The following is a 19,139-nucleotide window of genomic DNA, read 5'->3' as shown; positions in this document are numbered from 1 at the left end:
TTGTGGTGTGCAGGCTCAGTAGTTGTGGCTCGCGGGGTCTGGAGTGTGGGCTTAGTTGCGCCGCGGCACGTGGGATCTTCCCGGACCAGGGCTCGAACCCATATCCCCTGCATTGGCAGGTGGATTCTTAACCACTGTGCCACAAGGGAAGTCCCAGCTGAGGAGATTTCTAAGCAAAGTATTGAAGGGGTGGCTTCATTTCTCCTTACTGCTTATAGTAAAACTTGAGAAGAGAGAAATGAATTGAAGAAGGAATTATTAAGCAAAAAGTAATCAGAATTTAAACGTTTGGAAAATTCTCACCCTGCCTATATTGCAAAAAACTAGGAAGCTATTTGGAAGATAATTATGAAGGGTGTGGCTGAAGAACCATTTGATAAGGAGATTAGTATGGGTGTGAACCATGAATTGTGAGAAATAAATGTCTGTTGTTTAAGCCACCCAGTCTGGTATTTTGTTATAGCATCCTAAGCTAAGATGTGTATTTCCTTTGGAGAAATGTCTATTCAAGTCTTTTGCCGATTTTTAAATTGGGTTGTTTGGTTTTCTGGTTGAGTTGTAGTTCTTTATATATTCTGAATATTAATCTCTCACATACAGTTTGCATATATTTTCTCCCACTCTCTAGGTTGCCTTTTTGTTGATTGTTTCTTCTGCTGTGTAGAAGTTTTTAAGTTTGATATAGTCCCATTTGTATAGTTTGCTTTTGTTGCCTGTGATTTTCTCTTATTCAAGAAATTATTGCCAAATCCCATGTCATGAATCTTTCCCCCTGTGTTTTCCAATTTTACAGTTTCAGGTCTTACATTTAGGTCTTTCATCCATTTTGAGATAATTTTTGTATATGTATAAGGTAAGGGTCTAACTTCATTATTATGCATGTGGTATCTAGTTTCCCTAATACCATTTGTTGAAGAGCCTGTCCTTTCCCCATTATGTAGCCTTAGTACCTTTGGAAGACCATTTGACCATATATATGAGGATTTATTTCTGGGTTCTCTATTCTTTTCCATTGAGGTCTGTCTTTATGTCAGAACCATACTGTTTTGATTACTATAGCTTTGTAATATGTTTTGAAATCAGGACGTAAGAGGCCTCCAGCTTTGTTTTTCTTTCTCAAGATATTTTGGTTATTCAGGGTCCTATGAGATTTCATGTGAATTTTAGGATTTTTTCCCCCTATTTTTGCAAAAAAATGGACAGTGGAAAAAAGATTGTATTGGGGAAAAAATACCATTAGGATTTTAATAGGGATTGCATGGAATCTGTAGATTGCTTTGCATAGTATTGGACATTCTAATAATATTAAGTCTTCCAATCCATGAACACAGGATGTTTACTTATTTGTGTCTTCTTCAGTTTCATTCAGCGTTGTTTTGTAGTTTTTAGTGTACAAGTCTTTTGTCTCCTTGGTTAAGTTTATTCCTAACTATTTTATTCTTTTTGACTCTATTATATCAATAAATTGGATCATTGTCTTAATTTCCTTTTTAGATTGTTCATTGTCAGTGTATAGGGATGCAAGGCATATTTGTGTGTTGATTTTGTGCTGTAACTTTGCTGAACTCATTTATTCTTAGCCAGTTTTTGGGGGGATTCTTGAGAGTTTTGTATATGCATGATCATATCATCTGTGAACAGAGGTAATTTTATTTCTTCCTTTCCTATTTGGGTGCTTTCTGTTTCTTTCTCTTGTCTGGTTGCTCTAGCTAGGACTTCCAATACTATATTGGATAAAATGGTAAGAATGGGCATCCTTGCCTTTTTCCTAATCTTAGAAGGCAAGCTTTTAGTTGTTCACCATTGAATATGATGTTGGTTGTAGGCTTTTCATCTGTGGCCTTTATTATGTTGATGTAGTGTTGTTGAGTGTTTTTATGAAAGGGTGTTGAAGTTTTTCAGATGCTTTCTCTGCAGCAATTGAGATGGTCATGTGGTTTTTTTGACCTTGATTCTATTAATGTGGTGTGGTACACTGATAGATTTTCCTGTGTTGAACCATCCTTGCATTCCAGGAATAAACCCCCTTTGATCATGATATATAATCCTTTTAATGTGTTATTGAATTTGGTAGGCTAGTATTTTGTTAAGAGTTTTTGCATCAATATTCATCAGGGGTATTGGTCAGTAGTTTTCCTGTAGTATCTTTGTCTGATGTTGTAACAGGGTAATGCTAGCCTCATGGAATGAGTTTGGCAGTGTTCCCTCCTCTTCAGTTTTCTTTTTTTTTTTTGGAATAGTTTGAGAAAGATTCGTGGAATTCTTCAGTGAAGCCATCTCGTCCTGGGCTTTTCTTTGTCGGGAGGTTTTCGATTACTCGTTCAGTCTCCTTGTTATAGCTCTGTTCAGATTTTTTATTTCTCCATGGCTCAGTCTTGCTAGATTGTATGTTTCTAGGGATTTATTTCTTCTAGGTTACCCAATTTGTTGGTGTTTGATTGTTCATAGTAGTCTCTTATGGTCCTTTTCACTTCTGTGGCATCAGTTGTAATGTCTCCTCTTTCACTACTGATTTTTGTTATTTGAATCTTTTCTATTTTTCTTAGTCTAGCTAATTGTTAGTCAATTTTGTTGATCTTTTTAACAAACCAACTCTTAGTTTTGCTAATTTTTTTCTGTTTTTTAAAAAAATTTCTATTTCATATGTTTCTGCTTTAATCTTTATTATTTCCTTCCTTTTGCTAACATTGGGTTCAGTTTGTTCTTCTTTTTCTACTTCCTTGAGTTGTTAAAAAGAAAGCCATGAATTGGGTACTTTCCTCCAACTTTGGTGAGCTGTGTTGGCTTCTATCTATAGTATGACAAGTTCTCTGGTGCTGTCACAAGCTGCTGAGCTTTATTTTGTTCTCAGTGCCTCTCCCCCACAAGACATTCAGAGTTTGCAGGTTCTCTGTTAGCCCTCCAAGTCAGGTGAGACAGAAACCAGTTCCTTGGACAGACCCCTGAAAAGAAGAAATGTTAGATGCACATTTCACTCTTCTCTTTCCCTCCCAAGGGGGAAGCCCCACATTGGGCTATTTCTCGGATATTGAGCTGTGTTGGCTTGGGGGAGGGGCTCACTTAGATGAAATAAAATGACTTTTCTTACCCATTTCCTTGCAGTTGAACTTGCTTGGAGTACTGCAACTTCTTAACTGTTTTCTGGTTTTCTCTAATAGGCATTGGCATTATATATTGTTGTTGTTAAGTTAGTGTTTCTGTGGGAGAGCAAAATCTGGGGCTTTCTTTTCCACCATCTTGCTGACCCTGATGTCCAGAGTATTTTTGGGTAGTGGCAGTGTGTTTGTGCAGGGGTTATGAAGTAGGAATGATTGACTGACTCATTGCCCACTAAGTTAAACTTAATCTCCAGGCCTCCTTCCCTCTTGGAAGTGTAGGCTGATATCATGTGGCTCAAAGCTCCAACCTTCTAATCACATCATTAGTCTTTCTGACCTGGTCAGTGCCCACCTGAGTCATCTCCTTTGTATTATCTAGGGGTCCATTGTGAGTCACCTCATTAACATAAACTCTCAGATGTAGGGGACGGTTTAGAAGTTGCCTCCCATGCACTGGGGACAAAGGCCAGCCAAATTCTTTATTACACATGTATATTGAAATCTAGTCAGGCAGTATAAAATTTAAAAGGTACAAAGATGTACAGGGAAATACAAATCTTCCACCCATCCTTGTTCCTCAACCACCCAGTTTTTCTCCTGGAGGGCTGATACTTAAATCTTTTTTTGCCTAAATAACAGTTAACTCTCTTTAAAAAATAATAAATTCCACCACCACCACCACCACCACCACCACCACCCTGCCTTCCCCACCCTGGTCCCTTTGGCTATTGCCATATTTTGAGGATTTGAAAGACTGTATTGTTCTCCAAACAGTAATGAATATAATATTATTCCTTTACATTATACCTTGAAATGAATTTGTTACTGAAACACTTAGGTACTGGGATAGAAAAGTGAAATTAGTCTTTTGAGGTTTTTTTTTCTGGATTAAGAATAATATATTCACTGTAGAAATTTTTTTTAAAATAGTGACACATAAAATAACAAAAGTCTTATCATTTAATGTTTTATTTCTTATCTTTTTTCTGCTTGTGTGAATAGTGGGAGGGTGCATATTTAAGCACACTTTATGTTAAAAAAAACACAGTTGAGAATAGAATCTAAGGTTTTGTATTATTTTTTCCCAGATTACACTGCTGAGATCATTTTCCTTTCCAGATGCATTAAATAATCTTTAGTAGCATGGTTTTACCATTTCCTTGTTTTTGCATGTTAAGAGTATTTCTGGTTTTGTGCATATATTAGCAAATCTATTAGATAATTTTACTTTGTTTTTTCTTGATTGATTTTAGAAGACTTAAAAGTTAACTTAATTGTTTGGTATTTATCATCTTACCTTCTTATATTGCTCATGATAATAGCCAGAGCTATTCTTTCAAGGTAGGTAGCTTTCTTTTTTACTGACTTCTAGTAGGGCTAGAGCTTATAAAATCAGGACCTTTTGTTCATTAGGCTTTCCCTATTAAATATCAGTAAACTGTTTTAAGATTTTTTTAATGTTCTTTAAACAATACTTGAATGTCCCTTCAGTTCTTGTGAAAAATGCATAGGTTATATTTCACATATGTATATGATTATATTAAGTTGTTTGGTATACGTTTGTATCTGTTTTTAATCTTTTTCCCTCACAGATGAGCCATTGTCTTCCTCTTCCTTTTCACTTCTTTTCCATTATTTCAATTGAACACTTAGGGGGGGCATTGTGCAGGTGATGCAAGGATAAATTCTCAAGGGAATTTAAAAATAGTGGGGAGTGATAGATGTATAAGTCTGATAGTGTACACAAATAGATTTTAAGATTTTATTGACGGTTCCAAAATAAAATCTAGATATTTTGTCTGTTTCCCCTCCTGCTAGGGTCCTGTATTGATAGGAAGTTCTCAAGGTGGTGTCAACATTGAAGATGTTGCTGCTGAGACTCCTGAGGCAATAGTTAAAGAACCTATTGATATTGTAGAAGGCATCAAAAAGGAACAAGCTGTTCGGGTATGTTGTACTCCGAAACATTTCTAGCTTTTGATTGGATAATTGCAACCCTTAAAGAGAATTAACTGTGTAAGTGAAGTGATTGACAAAACTTCTTAAAAATTTTTTTTGAGTGTCAAGGCATGTTAATATGTAGTTTGAAATTGCAACTTTTTAGAAGTATCTAAAGCGTTTTTCTTCATATCCTTCATAAATATTTTACTATGTATCTTTAAAAGATAAAGATTCTTTTAAAATAGCCACTATACCATTCCATCCCTAGTAAAACTAACAATAACTTCTTAATATCATCACTTACCCAGCCATTCAAATTCCCTAAGTGTCTCAATTTTTTTTTTTCTTTTACAGTTTGAGTTGGGATCCACATAAGTTCTTTCATTGTGGTTGGTTAATAGGTCTCATGGGTCTTCTTCTAGTTTATAGGTTTCCTTTCCCTCACTTTCTTCATCCATTTTCTTTCATTTTGTTGAAGAACCTGGGTTAATTATACTTTATTGTTTTTCATAGTCTGGATTTTACATCCCCATGGTGGCATTTAACATGTCCTATCCCCCCTTTATTTCCTGTAAGTTGTATGGAATGGTAGGGACACTGTCTCATATATCCCTACAATAGATCAGTGATTTTATTTTTGGGGGGTTTTATGGACGCTTTTAAGAATCTGTTTAAAGCTGTGGACTTTCTCTCAGTGTATGTACATACTCGGTAAATTTTGCCTACAGTTTCACTAGTTTTCTGTACCATCCTTCTTGTGTGCCTCTTCTTCCCATTCGATTCCCACCCCACCCAAAAAAAGCCCCCCAAAAGAAAAACTTAACCATGAAGTTCAGTATTATGGCCTGTGAGAGTTGCTTGTTAATGTTTGTAATACTGCTATTAAATTGTTTAGCTTATATATAAAAAATGAGTGACCCATCTTAAAAAGAAGTTTGAATATTAAAGTTTGAATGAAATTAACATCTCTTATTAGGAAACTGTCAAAAGAAGCTTATGGTATTGAAGTACAGTAGAGCAGGAACTTTGACTGATACAGAGATTTCCCTGCTAAAGCATGAAGAAAGTCATTTAGGCAAGTGAATGGTATAAATGTTTAAAGGGGACAGAGATTTGATTCATTAGGTAGTTATGTGAGAGTGATGACTGGAGACTTAAATTTAAATGAGAAAGAAAACACTTGATTTACAAGAATACTTGAAGGAATAATCTACTAAGATTGTACCTTTTTGAGTGATGGATGAACAGAAATAGTTCCCAGCACAGTGCTAGACAAACTAACTTCATACTGGGCTGATCAGAATTCTTTTGTAATTCTCAGGTGTTTACATTTAAAACAGTAGATTGTAACCTAGTGAAAATCTTTCTAAATGAAATGGTACTTTATTTCTCATTATTCTTTTTTTTGAAATGTTTTAACCCAAAATTACATTTCTTAGTTTGATCATCCACTTTATTTTCATTTGATTATTTGCATTTGTCTTCTTGCAAGAATCACATTCACTTTCAAAGAATTTAATATTTTCTGTTATTGAAAGTCAGATGTATTGTAGCCTTAGATAGCAATTGGAAGAGAGGAAAAAACTACTCCATAGGTTTCCTGATCAGCTGCAACAGTTAGGATAAAAAAAGAGACATGTGGCTTCTATACCAGTGGTTCAGAATTGCTTATACAACTTAAAAATATTATGGAGTTTTGGTCCACTATAGAACTTGTGAACCACAACTTCTGGGTTGAGACCTTGGTGTATGCATTTTAAAAAAAGCTCTTCAGGGCTTCCCTGAAGAGCACAGTGGATGAGAATCTGCCTGCCAATGCAGGGGGTACAGTTTCGATCCCTGGCCCGGGAAGATCCCACGTGCCACAGAACAACTAAGCCCATGCGCCACAACTACTGAAGCCCGCGTGCCTAGAGCCCGTGCTCCGCAACAAGAGAAGCCACCGCAGTGAGAAGCCCGTGCACCACAACGAAGAGTAGCCCCTGCTCGCCACAACTAGAGAAAGCCCATGTGCAGCAACGGAGACCCAATGCAGCCAAAAATAAATAAATAAATAAATAAAAATTGAAAGGAAAAAAAAAGCTCTTCAGGTATATTTAGGGAGGAATCTCTGCTCAAGACTGTAAACTTTTCTACTAGATTAGAAGCTTAAGTACCTGTATGTCTTTTGAATCTAGCATATATTAGGTGTTCAGTAGATTTTTGAATGAATGGGATAATACTTGTTTGACTGGATATGTCTTCATTGCTTGGTAGACACTCTTCATAAATTGCCTAAAGGGTAAAATAGGGTGAGTTAATATTTTGGCCATTGGACCATTTGGATTATCAGTCTGCCTTTTATATGTAGTTTTAATAAAATATAAGTCTCTATTTTCAGTTTAGGTTGGCTATAAGGCTTAGTGGTAGTATGGAGGCTATGGAATAACACAGGAACAGGAATTGAGGCGAATGACAAGTCATTTGACCTCTCTGAATCTCTTTCTTTTTTTTTTTTGCGGTACGCGGGCCTCTCACTGTTGTGGCCCCTCCCATTGTGGAGCAAAGGCTCCTGACGCGCAGGCTCAGCGACCATGGCTCATGGGCCCAGCCGCTCTGCTGCATGTGGGATCTTCCCGGACTGGGGCACGAACCCGTGTCCCCTGCATCGGCAGGCAGACTCTCAGCCACTGCGCCACCAGGGAAGCCCTGAATCTCTTTCTTTGTAAAATGGGCATACTACCTGCTTTGTGAGGATTTTGAATAAAAACTTTTGTTTAACCATTTAGTGATAGTAGATGCTATTTTAGTGATTAATGTTTGACCATAAATGAGTCATGTTTATTATTTAAATGATAAACTACAAGGTTTTTTATTTGTAATAATTTAATGTTGACTGGATGTATACAGCATTCCTATAATAAAGAGACAAATTAATTTCAGCTTGCACAGAAGATGGGATTTCCAGCCAATATTGTGGATTCTGCAGCAGAAAACATGATCAAGCTTTACAACCTTTTTCTGAAATATGATGCAACCATGGTAGAAATAAATCCAATGGTAGAGGATTCAGACGGAGCTGGTTGCTCCGCGGCATGTGGGATCTTCCCGTACCGGAGCACGAACCCGCGTCCCCTGCATCGGCAGGCGGACTCTCAACCACTGCGCCACCAGGGAAGCCCTGGTAAAGTATCTTTTATCAAACATTGATTGTCTGTTTATCCACTTATCATATTCTTCACTGAGGAAGTTGAACTCATAAGGAAGTGAACTCATTTCTATGTAGAAGCTTATTTTATAATGAAAAGAGTGAATGTGAACAAATATTAAAGAGACCCTTTAAAACAAACACCTTAAATATATATTTATGTACACACAGAGGGGTTAAAGCTGCACTGTATGGCAGCTACCAGTCACATGTGGCAGTTAAAATTAATTGAAATGATATAAGATTAAAATATTTCTCAGTTGCACTAGTTACATTTCAAGTGCTCTGTAGCCCCATGTATTGGACAGCTCTGTATTGGACAGCACACATAAAGAACAATTTCATCATTGCAGAAATTTCTGTTGGGCAGTGATGGATTAGAGTATCCACTACAGTAGTGAATAAATAGTTGTAGTTTGGGGGAATTAGCCATTTTAGTCTCCCCAGGTTTCAAACTTTAGAGACACCATGATTGTTATTGTACAAAGTGTGTATTCTGATGCTAGAGTCATTTAATATTAGGGAAGTAAGATTAGCTTGTCACTTTGATAGCTTTTCTTTTACGTATGTTTAAAAGGTAAATCAGGTTTTGAATTATCATGCCTTCCATGTATAGTTTTTCTAAAAATATAAGTTGCTTTATTGTAGCCTAAATTTTTCTTGATATTTTACATTAATTGCTTCTGTTGCTGTAATTTGTTTGATTTTGTTTCAAGTCTCTTTGGACATTTCTAATCTTCTTAAGCATTTGTAGATCTCTTTCACTTTTATACTTCTAATTAGTTATATTCATTATTATAGAAGTCAATTTTTAGCTGGTCATTTATATGGTTGTATAAAGAAAAATGAGTAAATTTTCTTGTGATTGTAGAGGTAGTTTATAAAACTAAAAATAATTAAATTTTTTTAAAGAGTGAGGGCTGATGCACATTTTAAAAATGCAATGTCCAGTGAAGGAGAATTATCTGTATGAAACCGATATTTTTTTTTAAGGGAGGCAGTTCTTACCTGTTTATTCTTTTAGATTGGCATTACTTAATCCTTTGTGGGTCAAGGACAAATTTTAAGAAATGCAGTGAAAATTGCATGAAAGCGAGTAAGCCTCACCAAGGAGTCTGCACCAGTGTTCCCATGTGTGCATGTGCATATGCACTGTTTTTCATGCAGTTTAGGGGTTCTCAAACTCCTTGAAGCCTTTGGTCCTGCATTTGGTACTTGGATATCAAATTACTAACTCCTATTGCTAGGCAACCTTTAGAATCCTTTTGTCAGGTTTCAAAACCGATCATTCTGGAATTTTTTTTTTTTTTTGCTGTACACAGTGCGGGCCTCTCACTGTTGTGGCCTCTCCCGTTACGGAGCACAGGCTCCGGACGCGCAGGCTCAGCGGCCGTGGCTCACAGGCCCAGCCGCTCCGTAGCATGTGGGATCTTCCTGGACCGGGGCATGAACCCGTGTCCCCTGCATCGGCAGGCGGACTCTCAACCACTGCGCCACCAGGGAAGCCCCATACTGAAATTTTATTGGAATTGTATTCATCCTATAAATTGTTGGGGAAAAATTAACATCTTCCTAGTAATCAGGTTTTCCAACTAGAAATACCTATTTTTCCATTTATGTAAGTCTTGATTTATACTTTTTTAAATAAGACTTATTTTCTTTGGGTAGGTATTATATTTCTTTTTAGATTTATTTGTAGAAGTATATTTTTGTTGCTATTATGATTGGGATCTTTTCTGCCATTGTATTTTCTTACTGTTTATTGCGGTATACAGAGACTGTTGATTTTGTTCTTCATTTGAAGATTTTAATTCTATTGTTGTATTTGTTTTCTAAGTATTCTAAGTATACTTTGGTTTCCTATAGTAAAGTTTATTTAAAAAAATATGTTCCCTCTATTTAACGAAAACATAGCAAATACTATATGCTAGGCACTATTGTAAGAACTTTTCAGATATGGACCCCTATAGTTCATTAAATGTTTATAGCAGTTCTGTGAGGTAGATACTATTACTATCCTTATTTTATAGGTTAGGAGACTGAGTTACCAAGAGGTTTAAGTGACTTGCCCAGGGACACATGGCTAGTGGTAGAACTGGGCAGTGAATCTAAACAGTCAACTGCAGAATTGGTGCTCTTACATATGACACAGTTGTATGACAGGGATATTTTGGGTAGAGAGTAGTATATCAGCATTATTGGAGTAGGAAGAGATTAGCAATAAGGTATATCTTTTAGGTTAGGAAGCTGTAGCAGTAGTCCAAGCAGGAGGTAACAAAGGCAGTGGGAATGGAAAAGAGAAGGCTTTATTTTACAGATGAGTTCAAGCTCAGGCTCTGTTAGCAGATCTACATTTCTCACAGTACTTTCTTTATATATTTTGAATGGAGGCGTTAGACCACTGCAGACTATGTAGTTATAAACGTATGCAGATTGACATGTTTTATTTATAAGGTTCATACTGAGTTGCAAAAGTAATATTTTTAAAAATAGAAAATATAGATATTTGTCTCCTTTTGGTACCAAGTTACCATATGACAAGATAGAATATACATTTGGGAAAATTATCATAGTATTCCTTAAAATAGTAGTTTAAGGATATGTTGAATGACTAAATTTGGAGTTATTTCCTTTGTGCACAGTTTTTTTGGAACATATATGCTGCATAGAATGAAGTATACCTCTTAATTTGTACTGGTTTACTTGTTTGAATAATTGTAAGAAGAAAGCTTATAGACTCTAGACTTATTTTCCTAGTAATGCTCTGAAAACATAGGGTAATATAAAAAATATATATATATATATTTGAATACAATTGCTTAAATAGCTTATCATACCACTGCCATCATTGGGGTTTCTGAGAGATCTTCCAGTGATTACTGATCTTCCCTGACAGAGTTCTGACTAAAATGGATCCGACAACTAAATTACACCATTAGACAGACTTAATAAATCTATTCAAATATGAGGCTTTAACAGGGCAGGCCTTTCAGGGATAGACTATGCCTTGGGAATAGCAGTTGGAAATGGTTGCTCGCTGTGGGAAGCTTACTCCCAAGAGGAAGAAGGATTGAGCAGAATTATGCATGCCTAGTTTTATAATATCTAGATTAACTAGACAGATAATTTGCGTCATTTCCTCTGCGAAGAATTAAGTAGAGACAGTGAGAGACAGATCTTATACTAAGTGAATGTGAAAGGAAGCATCAGGAGTGGGGAAGATTTGATCCCGCCGCCTCCCCCCCAAACATTCCTTAGTATTTTCTTTACCCACTGAGCTCAACCATCAAGCCTGTGATCTATCAGGGTGGATGTGGAGCTCTTGAGGGAGGAGAGGTTAGCTGTCTGTTTGGGTAATCTTGTTCTGACTTTGAGGCTGCCTTTCCAATCCCAGCCATTGTTCCTTTGGCTATCATATGGGAGCATCTATAGGTAGTTTGGATTTTTACCCCCAGAAATTTCTAAAATGGGTCAAAATAGTACACCAGTATCAGCTTTAAGAAAGTGTTATGCTCAATTCTGAAAATTTATTCTTTTCTGTTTCTGACACCACATTATGTTCAGTCAGGTTGTCTATCGGAATTTCAAAAGTTCATCAGTGAGATTAGATTATGGCATTAAAATACTCTGAAATACTCTAATAGTAGATTACATAAAGACACAGCTGGATTTAAAGTCCAAATGTGATGAAAGTCCAGAGGACCTAGAGAACTGAAGTCCCAAGTCACATTCTATTATCTGAGTTAGAAGTTCAAAGAAATGAATGTTCTTTCTAATTTTGTAAATATTTTGATTGAATGAGAGGTTATGAATTCTAGATAGTTTTAAAATTCTTTTAGCCATGGCAGTTTGGACTGTCTGTCACAGGAATGGGTAGAGTTTCTTCGTGATCTCAGAAGTTATATTATTTGAATTTCAGATCTCTTATGTGCCTGAATTCTAAAAGTGTACAAAAGGTTAATAATACATATAAGTTTATCACAGCTTTGACCCTCAATTACCAAATTTGGAGAAACCCCTCCCCCCAAACTCAAGCCGTTCCCACTGCCAGGGACAGTGATCTCAGGCACAATAATATTCTCTGAGCCATGTACTTCGTTTTATCAAGGGTCATGGCAGAAACTCAGTGAAAGCTGAATGAAAGAGAATGGACTGATATTAGTCTCCCCAGGATGCCAGTTGTCTTGATTATCTATCTTACCTATGGACCTGAAATCAGTTGAGAGAAATCTCCAAGTAAGGAATTAATTTTGGCCTGGTGCATTTGTGACTTCTAGGGGGGAAGAAACCCAAAATGTACATTTCTTAAAAGTTTTTCCTCTTTTGAACACTATGAATTGAGTATGGGCTCTGTTTACTGATATTACACATACCCTTGCTGTTAGCAGAGTTGTCAGTGGCTGGTTCTACTGACGGTTGCAGAGCTCAGGTCCAGGAAATATGCTTCCTAGGTATTTCACCCCAAGTATGTTTTTATTGGAGAATCACCATCACCTGAGTGAACCTGTCTTTATCTTCTTGAGTCTATATACTTTAGAGGCCTACTAAGGATTAATGCCTTTACTATGTGTTCCTCATTGTTTTTTGAATGGCATGTTAATTTTATTAATTTAATAGATATACGGTTGACTCTTGAACAGCACTAATTTGAACCATGAGGGTCCACTTATAAGCAGATTTTTTTTTTCAATAAGTATGTACTACAGTACTACATAATCTGTGGTTGGTTGACTCTTTGGATGCAAAACTGCAGGTATGGAGGGCCAACTGTAAAGTTATATGCAGATTTTTTTGCTAACATATCTTGAGCACTTTTTGCATTTACTAAAGCATTCTTCTAAAACACTTATTTTAATATTTGTAAAATTTGTCATATATAGATATGCCACAATTTATAACTATAAATTTATAAATGATTATCAAAATACAAGGGATCTGAAGGATCACAATCCAAGAAACATACATATTATCATTCACCAGTGATTTCAGATATTGTACTTTTTAGTTCCAAATTTTCAATATGGTTCCTTTCATAGTTTTATTTTCTGCTGAGATTACTTATGTGGTGCTTTATTATGACCATATTTTCCCTTAAATCATTAAACATGTTTAAAATAGCTATTTCACAGTCCTCTGATACTTTAAAATTTGAGTCATCTTGAGTTTGGTTTCGTTTGACTGCTTTGTCTCTTTACTTTTGGTTACATTTTCCTGTTTCTTCACAGATCTAGTAATTTCTAGTTGTATACTAGACATTTTGGGAGACTGAATTCTGTCAGCTTCCTCTGAAAGAATGTTGGTTTTTGTTGTTAATAGTTAATTTGGCTGACTCTAAACTTTGTCTCTTGTTTTGTGCAACAGCTGAAACTGCTCAGTTCTTTTAGCCTCTATCTGTTCAGGAATAAGGAGAAAGTTGTAGTTACATTGGAGCAAGGAAGGGATAGAATACATATTGAAAGCTAAAGTCAGAGAATTAACCTTCATAAGGGCCATTTTGGTAGAGTGCTGGAGGTAAAAGCCTGATTAGAGTGGATTTAAGAGAGAATGGCAGGAGAAAAACTTGTACTGGTATAGGGAGTTTTTTAAGCAGGGCTTGGCAGATGTAGTCTCAGTTACTGCTATTTCTCTACTTGTTCTTCTCCTTCTTCCTTTACCCTTTCTTTCTTCTTTCTTCTTCATAACATGTTAAAAATATAAAACCCTTTGTAGGCTCACAGGCCATAAAAAACCCAGCACAGGCTGAATCTGGCCCATAGGCCATAGTTTGCTGACCCCAGGTTTAAAGAGACAACTCTTTCCGTGAGTTATGTTGCATAGAAAGAAGAGAGTAAGGGGGTAGGGGGAGGTAGGGAGTAAAGAGTTTTTTCTTTCTTTTTATTGAGGTGGGGGAAAGAACAGCATTTTTACAAGTCAGTTTGATTTAGCCAATAGAAAAGTGGGGTGGGGTGGAATTTATAGTGCAAGAAAGACAGAATTAGCAGAACAATCCCCTTGAGCTGAGACCCTGGGCCCAAGCAAAGGAGTTAGCTAGGAGCATGGACAGTTAATTCTTGGTAATTAAAAAGAAAATTAAATGCTTTTGAGGGTTTTTTTTCCCCTTCTTTATCTGTTGCTTAGGATAGGTGTAGAACCAGTAACTTTGATGGGGCAGTTTTAATTTTCACGTATTCTTTTTCAAGAAACAGTTTGAATTAATTGTGAAGATAAATTGAAATACTTTCAGTAAGTAACAAAGTGTGTTTTTCTTCTGAAGTCAAAAATATTTGATTATAGTTTATTGTGTCTATCTTGAAATTAACATCACTTAATTTTTTTTCCTTCAAAGTGCTATGTATGGATGCAAAGATCAATTTTGATTCTAATTCAGCTTATCGCCAGAAGAAAATCTTTGACCTACAGGACTGGACCCAGGAAGATGAAAGGGACAAAGATGCAGCTAAGGCAGATCTCAACTACATTGGCCTAGATGGAAATATAGGCTGTCTAGGTACCACCTGTTTTTATGTTAAGAGTTGGATTGGCTAAGCTTAATTTATTTTCTTTGTTTGTTGCTTATACAAATCATTTTCCCTTCTTGATAGTAAATGGTGCTGGTTTGGCAATGGCCACAATGGATATAATAAAGCTTCATGGAGGGACTCCAGCCAACTTCCTTGATGTTGGTGGTGGTGCCACAGTCCATCAAGTAACAGAAGCATTTAAACTTATCACTTCAGATAAAAAGGTAGGGGCAGAACTTATGTTTTAGAATTTGAATGGAGAGAAGTAGCTTGATTAATTAGTAAATGTGGTCATTATAGTAGTTGAGTGTTAAAGTTCAAAAGTCCTCAATAGTTTGGAAAAATTTGCTGAAATCAATAAAATAAAAGTTAGCAAGCAAGAAAGATAAACTTTCCCATTGTGATTTAGAAAACAAGGTGAAGAAATACTGGATGGTATTAGATAATACTATAAACGGTAATGATTTGGCATGAGAACCCATTACTATAGAAAAAATTTTGGAGCTGTTAGTTGACTAAAAAAGCCAGAAATCTGGAAAGTCTGTAAAGCTAAAAAGAAAATAAAAATCATCTTTAATTCTATCCAGACATAGCTTTTGTTACTATTAATTTGATTTATTTTCTTTAAGACTTGTTAATGCTTATGTATTTCACACATACACTCATACACATTGCATATGTATCATTCTAGAAACAGCTTTATTAAGACATAATTCATGGGGCTTCCCTGGTGGCGCAGTGGTTAAGAATCTGCCTGCCAATGCAGGGGGCACGGGTTCAAGCCCTTATCCGGGAAGATCCCACGTGCTGCGGAGCAACCAAGCCCATGTGCCACAACTACTGAGCCTGCGCTCTAGAGCCCGCACGCCACAACTACTGAGCCCATGTGCCACAACTACTGAAGCCTGTGCACCTAGAGCCCATGGTCTGCAACAAGAGAAGCCACCGCAAGGAGAAGCCTGTGCACCACAAGGAAGAGTAGCCCCCGCTCATCGCAACTAGAGAAAGCCCACATGCAGCAACGAAGACCCAGTGCAGCCAAAAATAAATGAGTAAAATAAATAAAACCAAAAAAACCCCCAAAAACCTGGCTTCCAAAAAAAAAAAAAGATATAATTCACATGCCATATATTTCACCCATTCATATATATATCTCTCAATACACACATTTTGAGTCTTTTTTTGCTAACATCTCTTGAGCACTTTTTGTGTAAAGTATTATTCTAAAACACTCATTGTAATGTTTGCATAATCTGTCATATTATAGATATGCCATAATTTATAATTACGAATTTATAAATGATTATCAGAATACAAGAGATGTGAAGCATTGTGATCCAAGAAACAGACATATTATCATTCATCAGATATTTTTTTTAAGGAATAGATCTACTGTGTGACCAATGTGGGTTGTTTTTTGTTTTTGTTTTTTTTTTGTGGTACGTGGGCCTCTCACCACTGTGGCCCCTCCCGCCGCGGAGCACAGGCTCCGGACACGCAGGCCCAGCGGCCACGGCCCACAGGCCCAGCCACTCCATGGCATGTGGGATCCTCCCAGACTGGGACACGAACCTGCGTCCCCTGCATCGGCAGGTGGACCCTCAACCACTGCGCCACCAGGGAAGCCCCAATGTGGGTTTTTTAAGGCTTATGGAAATAAGATAATGGCCTTCATGTAACTAGTCTTACTGAATTTAGACTGAGAATTTGTCATTGGTAGGGATCAAGATACCTTGAACTGTGTTGAGAATTGAATGAGTTGGGCAAGGGGAAGGAAATGTGCAGAGGCATGGGGTCCAGAGAGGGCCACTGTGTTCATGGACTGGTAAGATGCTTATGCATAAAGATATAACATTATTGGGATGAATGATAAGAAGTAATGTTGGCAAATTGAGACCCAAGTTGTGAAGATCCCTGTATCTATAGCTAAGGAGTTTTGAATATAATACTTCTACCCCAGCACATTTACAAATACATATATCAACTCCTTACCTTTTTGTTTTTTTATTTTTAAAAAAGAAGGTAATTCTGCTAGTAAAGGGTGAAATGGGGAATAGGGAGACACTGGCAGGAGAGATCAATTTGGTTATTATACCTGCTTGTTGGGAAGGATGAAGAGGTCCATAACAAAGGCAGTGTCGGTAAGAATAAAGCAATGAAACCTACACTGCTGAGATAGAATCCTTAAGTTCATTTTTTTCCTTTTTGGGCGTGGCATGGTGAGGGATTGGTTAGGACTTCTGCAGAGAATCATTGGTTGGTGATATCTTTTGTGCTGTCAGAGGCAAAGTAAAGAAATTTGGTATTTTTGAATGAATGTGTTAAGTTTGCCCTGTGGTAATTATACCTGGTAGATAGTTGTAAAGATATTCTTCCTATAATGGTCAGATGTGTATTTGAGAGTCCTCAGTATATTGAGAAAAGTTGAAGTGTTAGTGATATGACTCATGCAAGTGATTTGAGGAAACCAAGAATGGAACCTGGCTCCTCCCACCCAGTGCTGAAGGATTGAATAAGGAAGGAAGACCCAATAAAAGAGGGAGAGAACAAACTGACAGAGATGGTTGCAGATCAGGAGAGAGCGGTGACATCAAAGGCCAGGGTGAAGAGTTCTGGGAAGTAAGGGAATGGGCAGTAGTGTTAGATGCTGAAAGAGAGGAGAGGGGGACAGAGGCCAGGCTGCAGTGGGTTGAGTTGTGATTGGGAATTGAGGGTGTGGAGTCATACAGGGGAGTTACTCTTTCGGCGGTGGGGTCTGAGGAGGCACAGAAGGACGTAGTGCTCTCAGTTGAGTGGAGGTCGGCTTGAGAAGAGCTGTGCAGTGTGTGCGTGTTTGTGTAGAAGACCAAGAAGATGGGTTGTTTCTAGCTGGAGAAGAGATTTGAAGATAAAGAAGAGAGTGAATATAGCTAAAGGAGTGGAGACCTGGAGGAGACAGTACAGTAATTAGTGATGAGGTTAGTTTTGGAGAGGAGGTTACTCCTTAAGGTATTACTGGAAAAGGAAGATCATATGCTAGAAGTTAGAGAGTTTGAATGGGATAGGAGGCTCATGAAGAAAGTTGAAAGGAATGAGTCAAACTATTGCTGATGAATCATTATTATACTGCTCTTCAGGTTATGCTCATGTTTCACAGGTTTGGTGTTTGGTTTTGTTTTTTCCCACTCTTTTGCTTTTCTTGAAGTTGGAATGGATAAACTAATAGGCTGGAATCATGCATTATTTGAATGGGGACGCAGGTAGACTGGGTATGAGAGAGGAGTGGCTATGAGGAAGCTGAGTGTGCCCACGACAGTGTCATTGATTTGCTCAGCTGTGGCTTCTAGGCTCTATAGTGAAGCACGCCAGATTGGGGGAGAGCTGATAGACTGGTTGATTAGGAAGGGGTTGAGGGACTAGAGACTTTAAAAGATTGGATTTGGTAGAGTTAGAGATGAAAGGCGTTAAGTGGAAGGAGAGGAGGTTGAGCAAGAATGGGATTTAGACATTTGATATTGTAGAGACATTCATTCTGGTCAGGTCAAGGATTTGTCCTTGGTAGTAATCAGTTGATATGGACTGGAGGTAAAAGTGACATGGTAGAGCTCCAGTCACTTTGAGGCTCAAGTGCTAGATGATGCCTGTGGCGCGTACTGTAGCTATCCCAAATGCGGCGGGAGGGGGTGAGATGGGAGGGTGCCAGAGTCCACTGTGAATTCTATTCCATTATGAATTCTAGACCTTTATTTCTTGAAGTATAGAAATAATAGTGGTAAAGATAAGGAATGCTTAGTATAACTCAGTGTGTCTCAACTTTTTTCCTGTCATGGCATTCACAGAAAGTAACATTTCAGTGGGGCATGGGAGGTACATGGGGAAGGTTGCTTGTTGTCAGAGGCCACTGGCTCAAGGTGCTAGCCGTCCCAGAACCTTCCTAATTGCTCTAAGGCAGCGGTCCCCAATCTTTTTGGCACCAGGGACCAGTTTCGTGGAAGACCGTTCTTCCATGGACGGGGTGGGGTGGGGGATGGTTCAGGTGGTAATGCGAGCAATGGGGAGCGGTGGGAAGCGATGGGGAGCGATGGGGAGCGGTGGGGGAGCAATGGGGAGCAGCAGATGAAGCTTCGCTCCCTCACCCGCCGCTCACCTCTTGCTGTGCGGCCCAGTTCCTAAGAGGCCATGGACCGCTACCGGTCCGTGGCCCGGGGGGGCTTGGGGACCCCTGCTCTAAGGGGTGAGGGGAACAATATCTTGGTGTGTCTATAACCCATTTCTATCTCACTGGTTGAGAAGTTCTAGTGTAGCTGAATAAACTAAGCCTCTTTTTAAAAAACAAATAAGGTTTTTTCTAAAGGATAGAAGAACAGCGATTCAGACTATCGGTGTGATGATGAAAGAATGCCAACCCAAATAGGCCCTGAGGTTTGGATGTGA

General features: G+C 37.8%; 1 protein-coding gene across 1 annotated transcript in view; it reads left to right on the top strand.

Moving 5' to 3' along the window:
• SUCLA2 (succinate-CoA ligase ADP-forming subunit beta) overlaps positions 1–19,139 on the top strand; it is a 45,417-nt gene that overhangs the window by 20,081 nt on the left and 6,197 nt on the right. Inside the window, exons 5-8 of the mRNA XM_024755611.1 lie at positions 4,917–5,045; positions 7,962–8,100; positions 14,552–14,713; positions 14,808–14,950. Of these exons, the coding sequence (XP_024611379.1) occupies positions 4,917–5,045; positions 7,962–8,100; positions 14,552–14,713; positions 14,808–14,950 (573 nt within the window). The remainder of the gene's footprint in view (positions 1–4,916; positions 5,046–7,961; positions 8,101–14,551; positions 14,714–14,807; positions 14,951–19,139) is intronic.

Source organism: Neophocaena asiaeorientalis, unplaced genomic scaffold (assembly GCF_003031525.2).
Source record: "Neophocaena asiaeorientalis asiaeorientalis breed wild unplaced genomic scaffold, Neophocaena_asiaeorientalis_V1.1 scaffold59, whole genome shotgun sequence".
Lineage (NCBI taxonomy): Eukaryota > Metazoa > Chordata > Mammalia > Artiodactyla > Phocoenidae > Neophocaena > Neophocaena asiaeorientalis.
The sequence above is the reverse complement of the archived record's forward strand: the minus strand, read 5'-3'. Positions and strand labels throughout refer to the sequence as shown.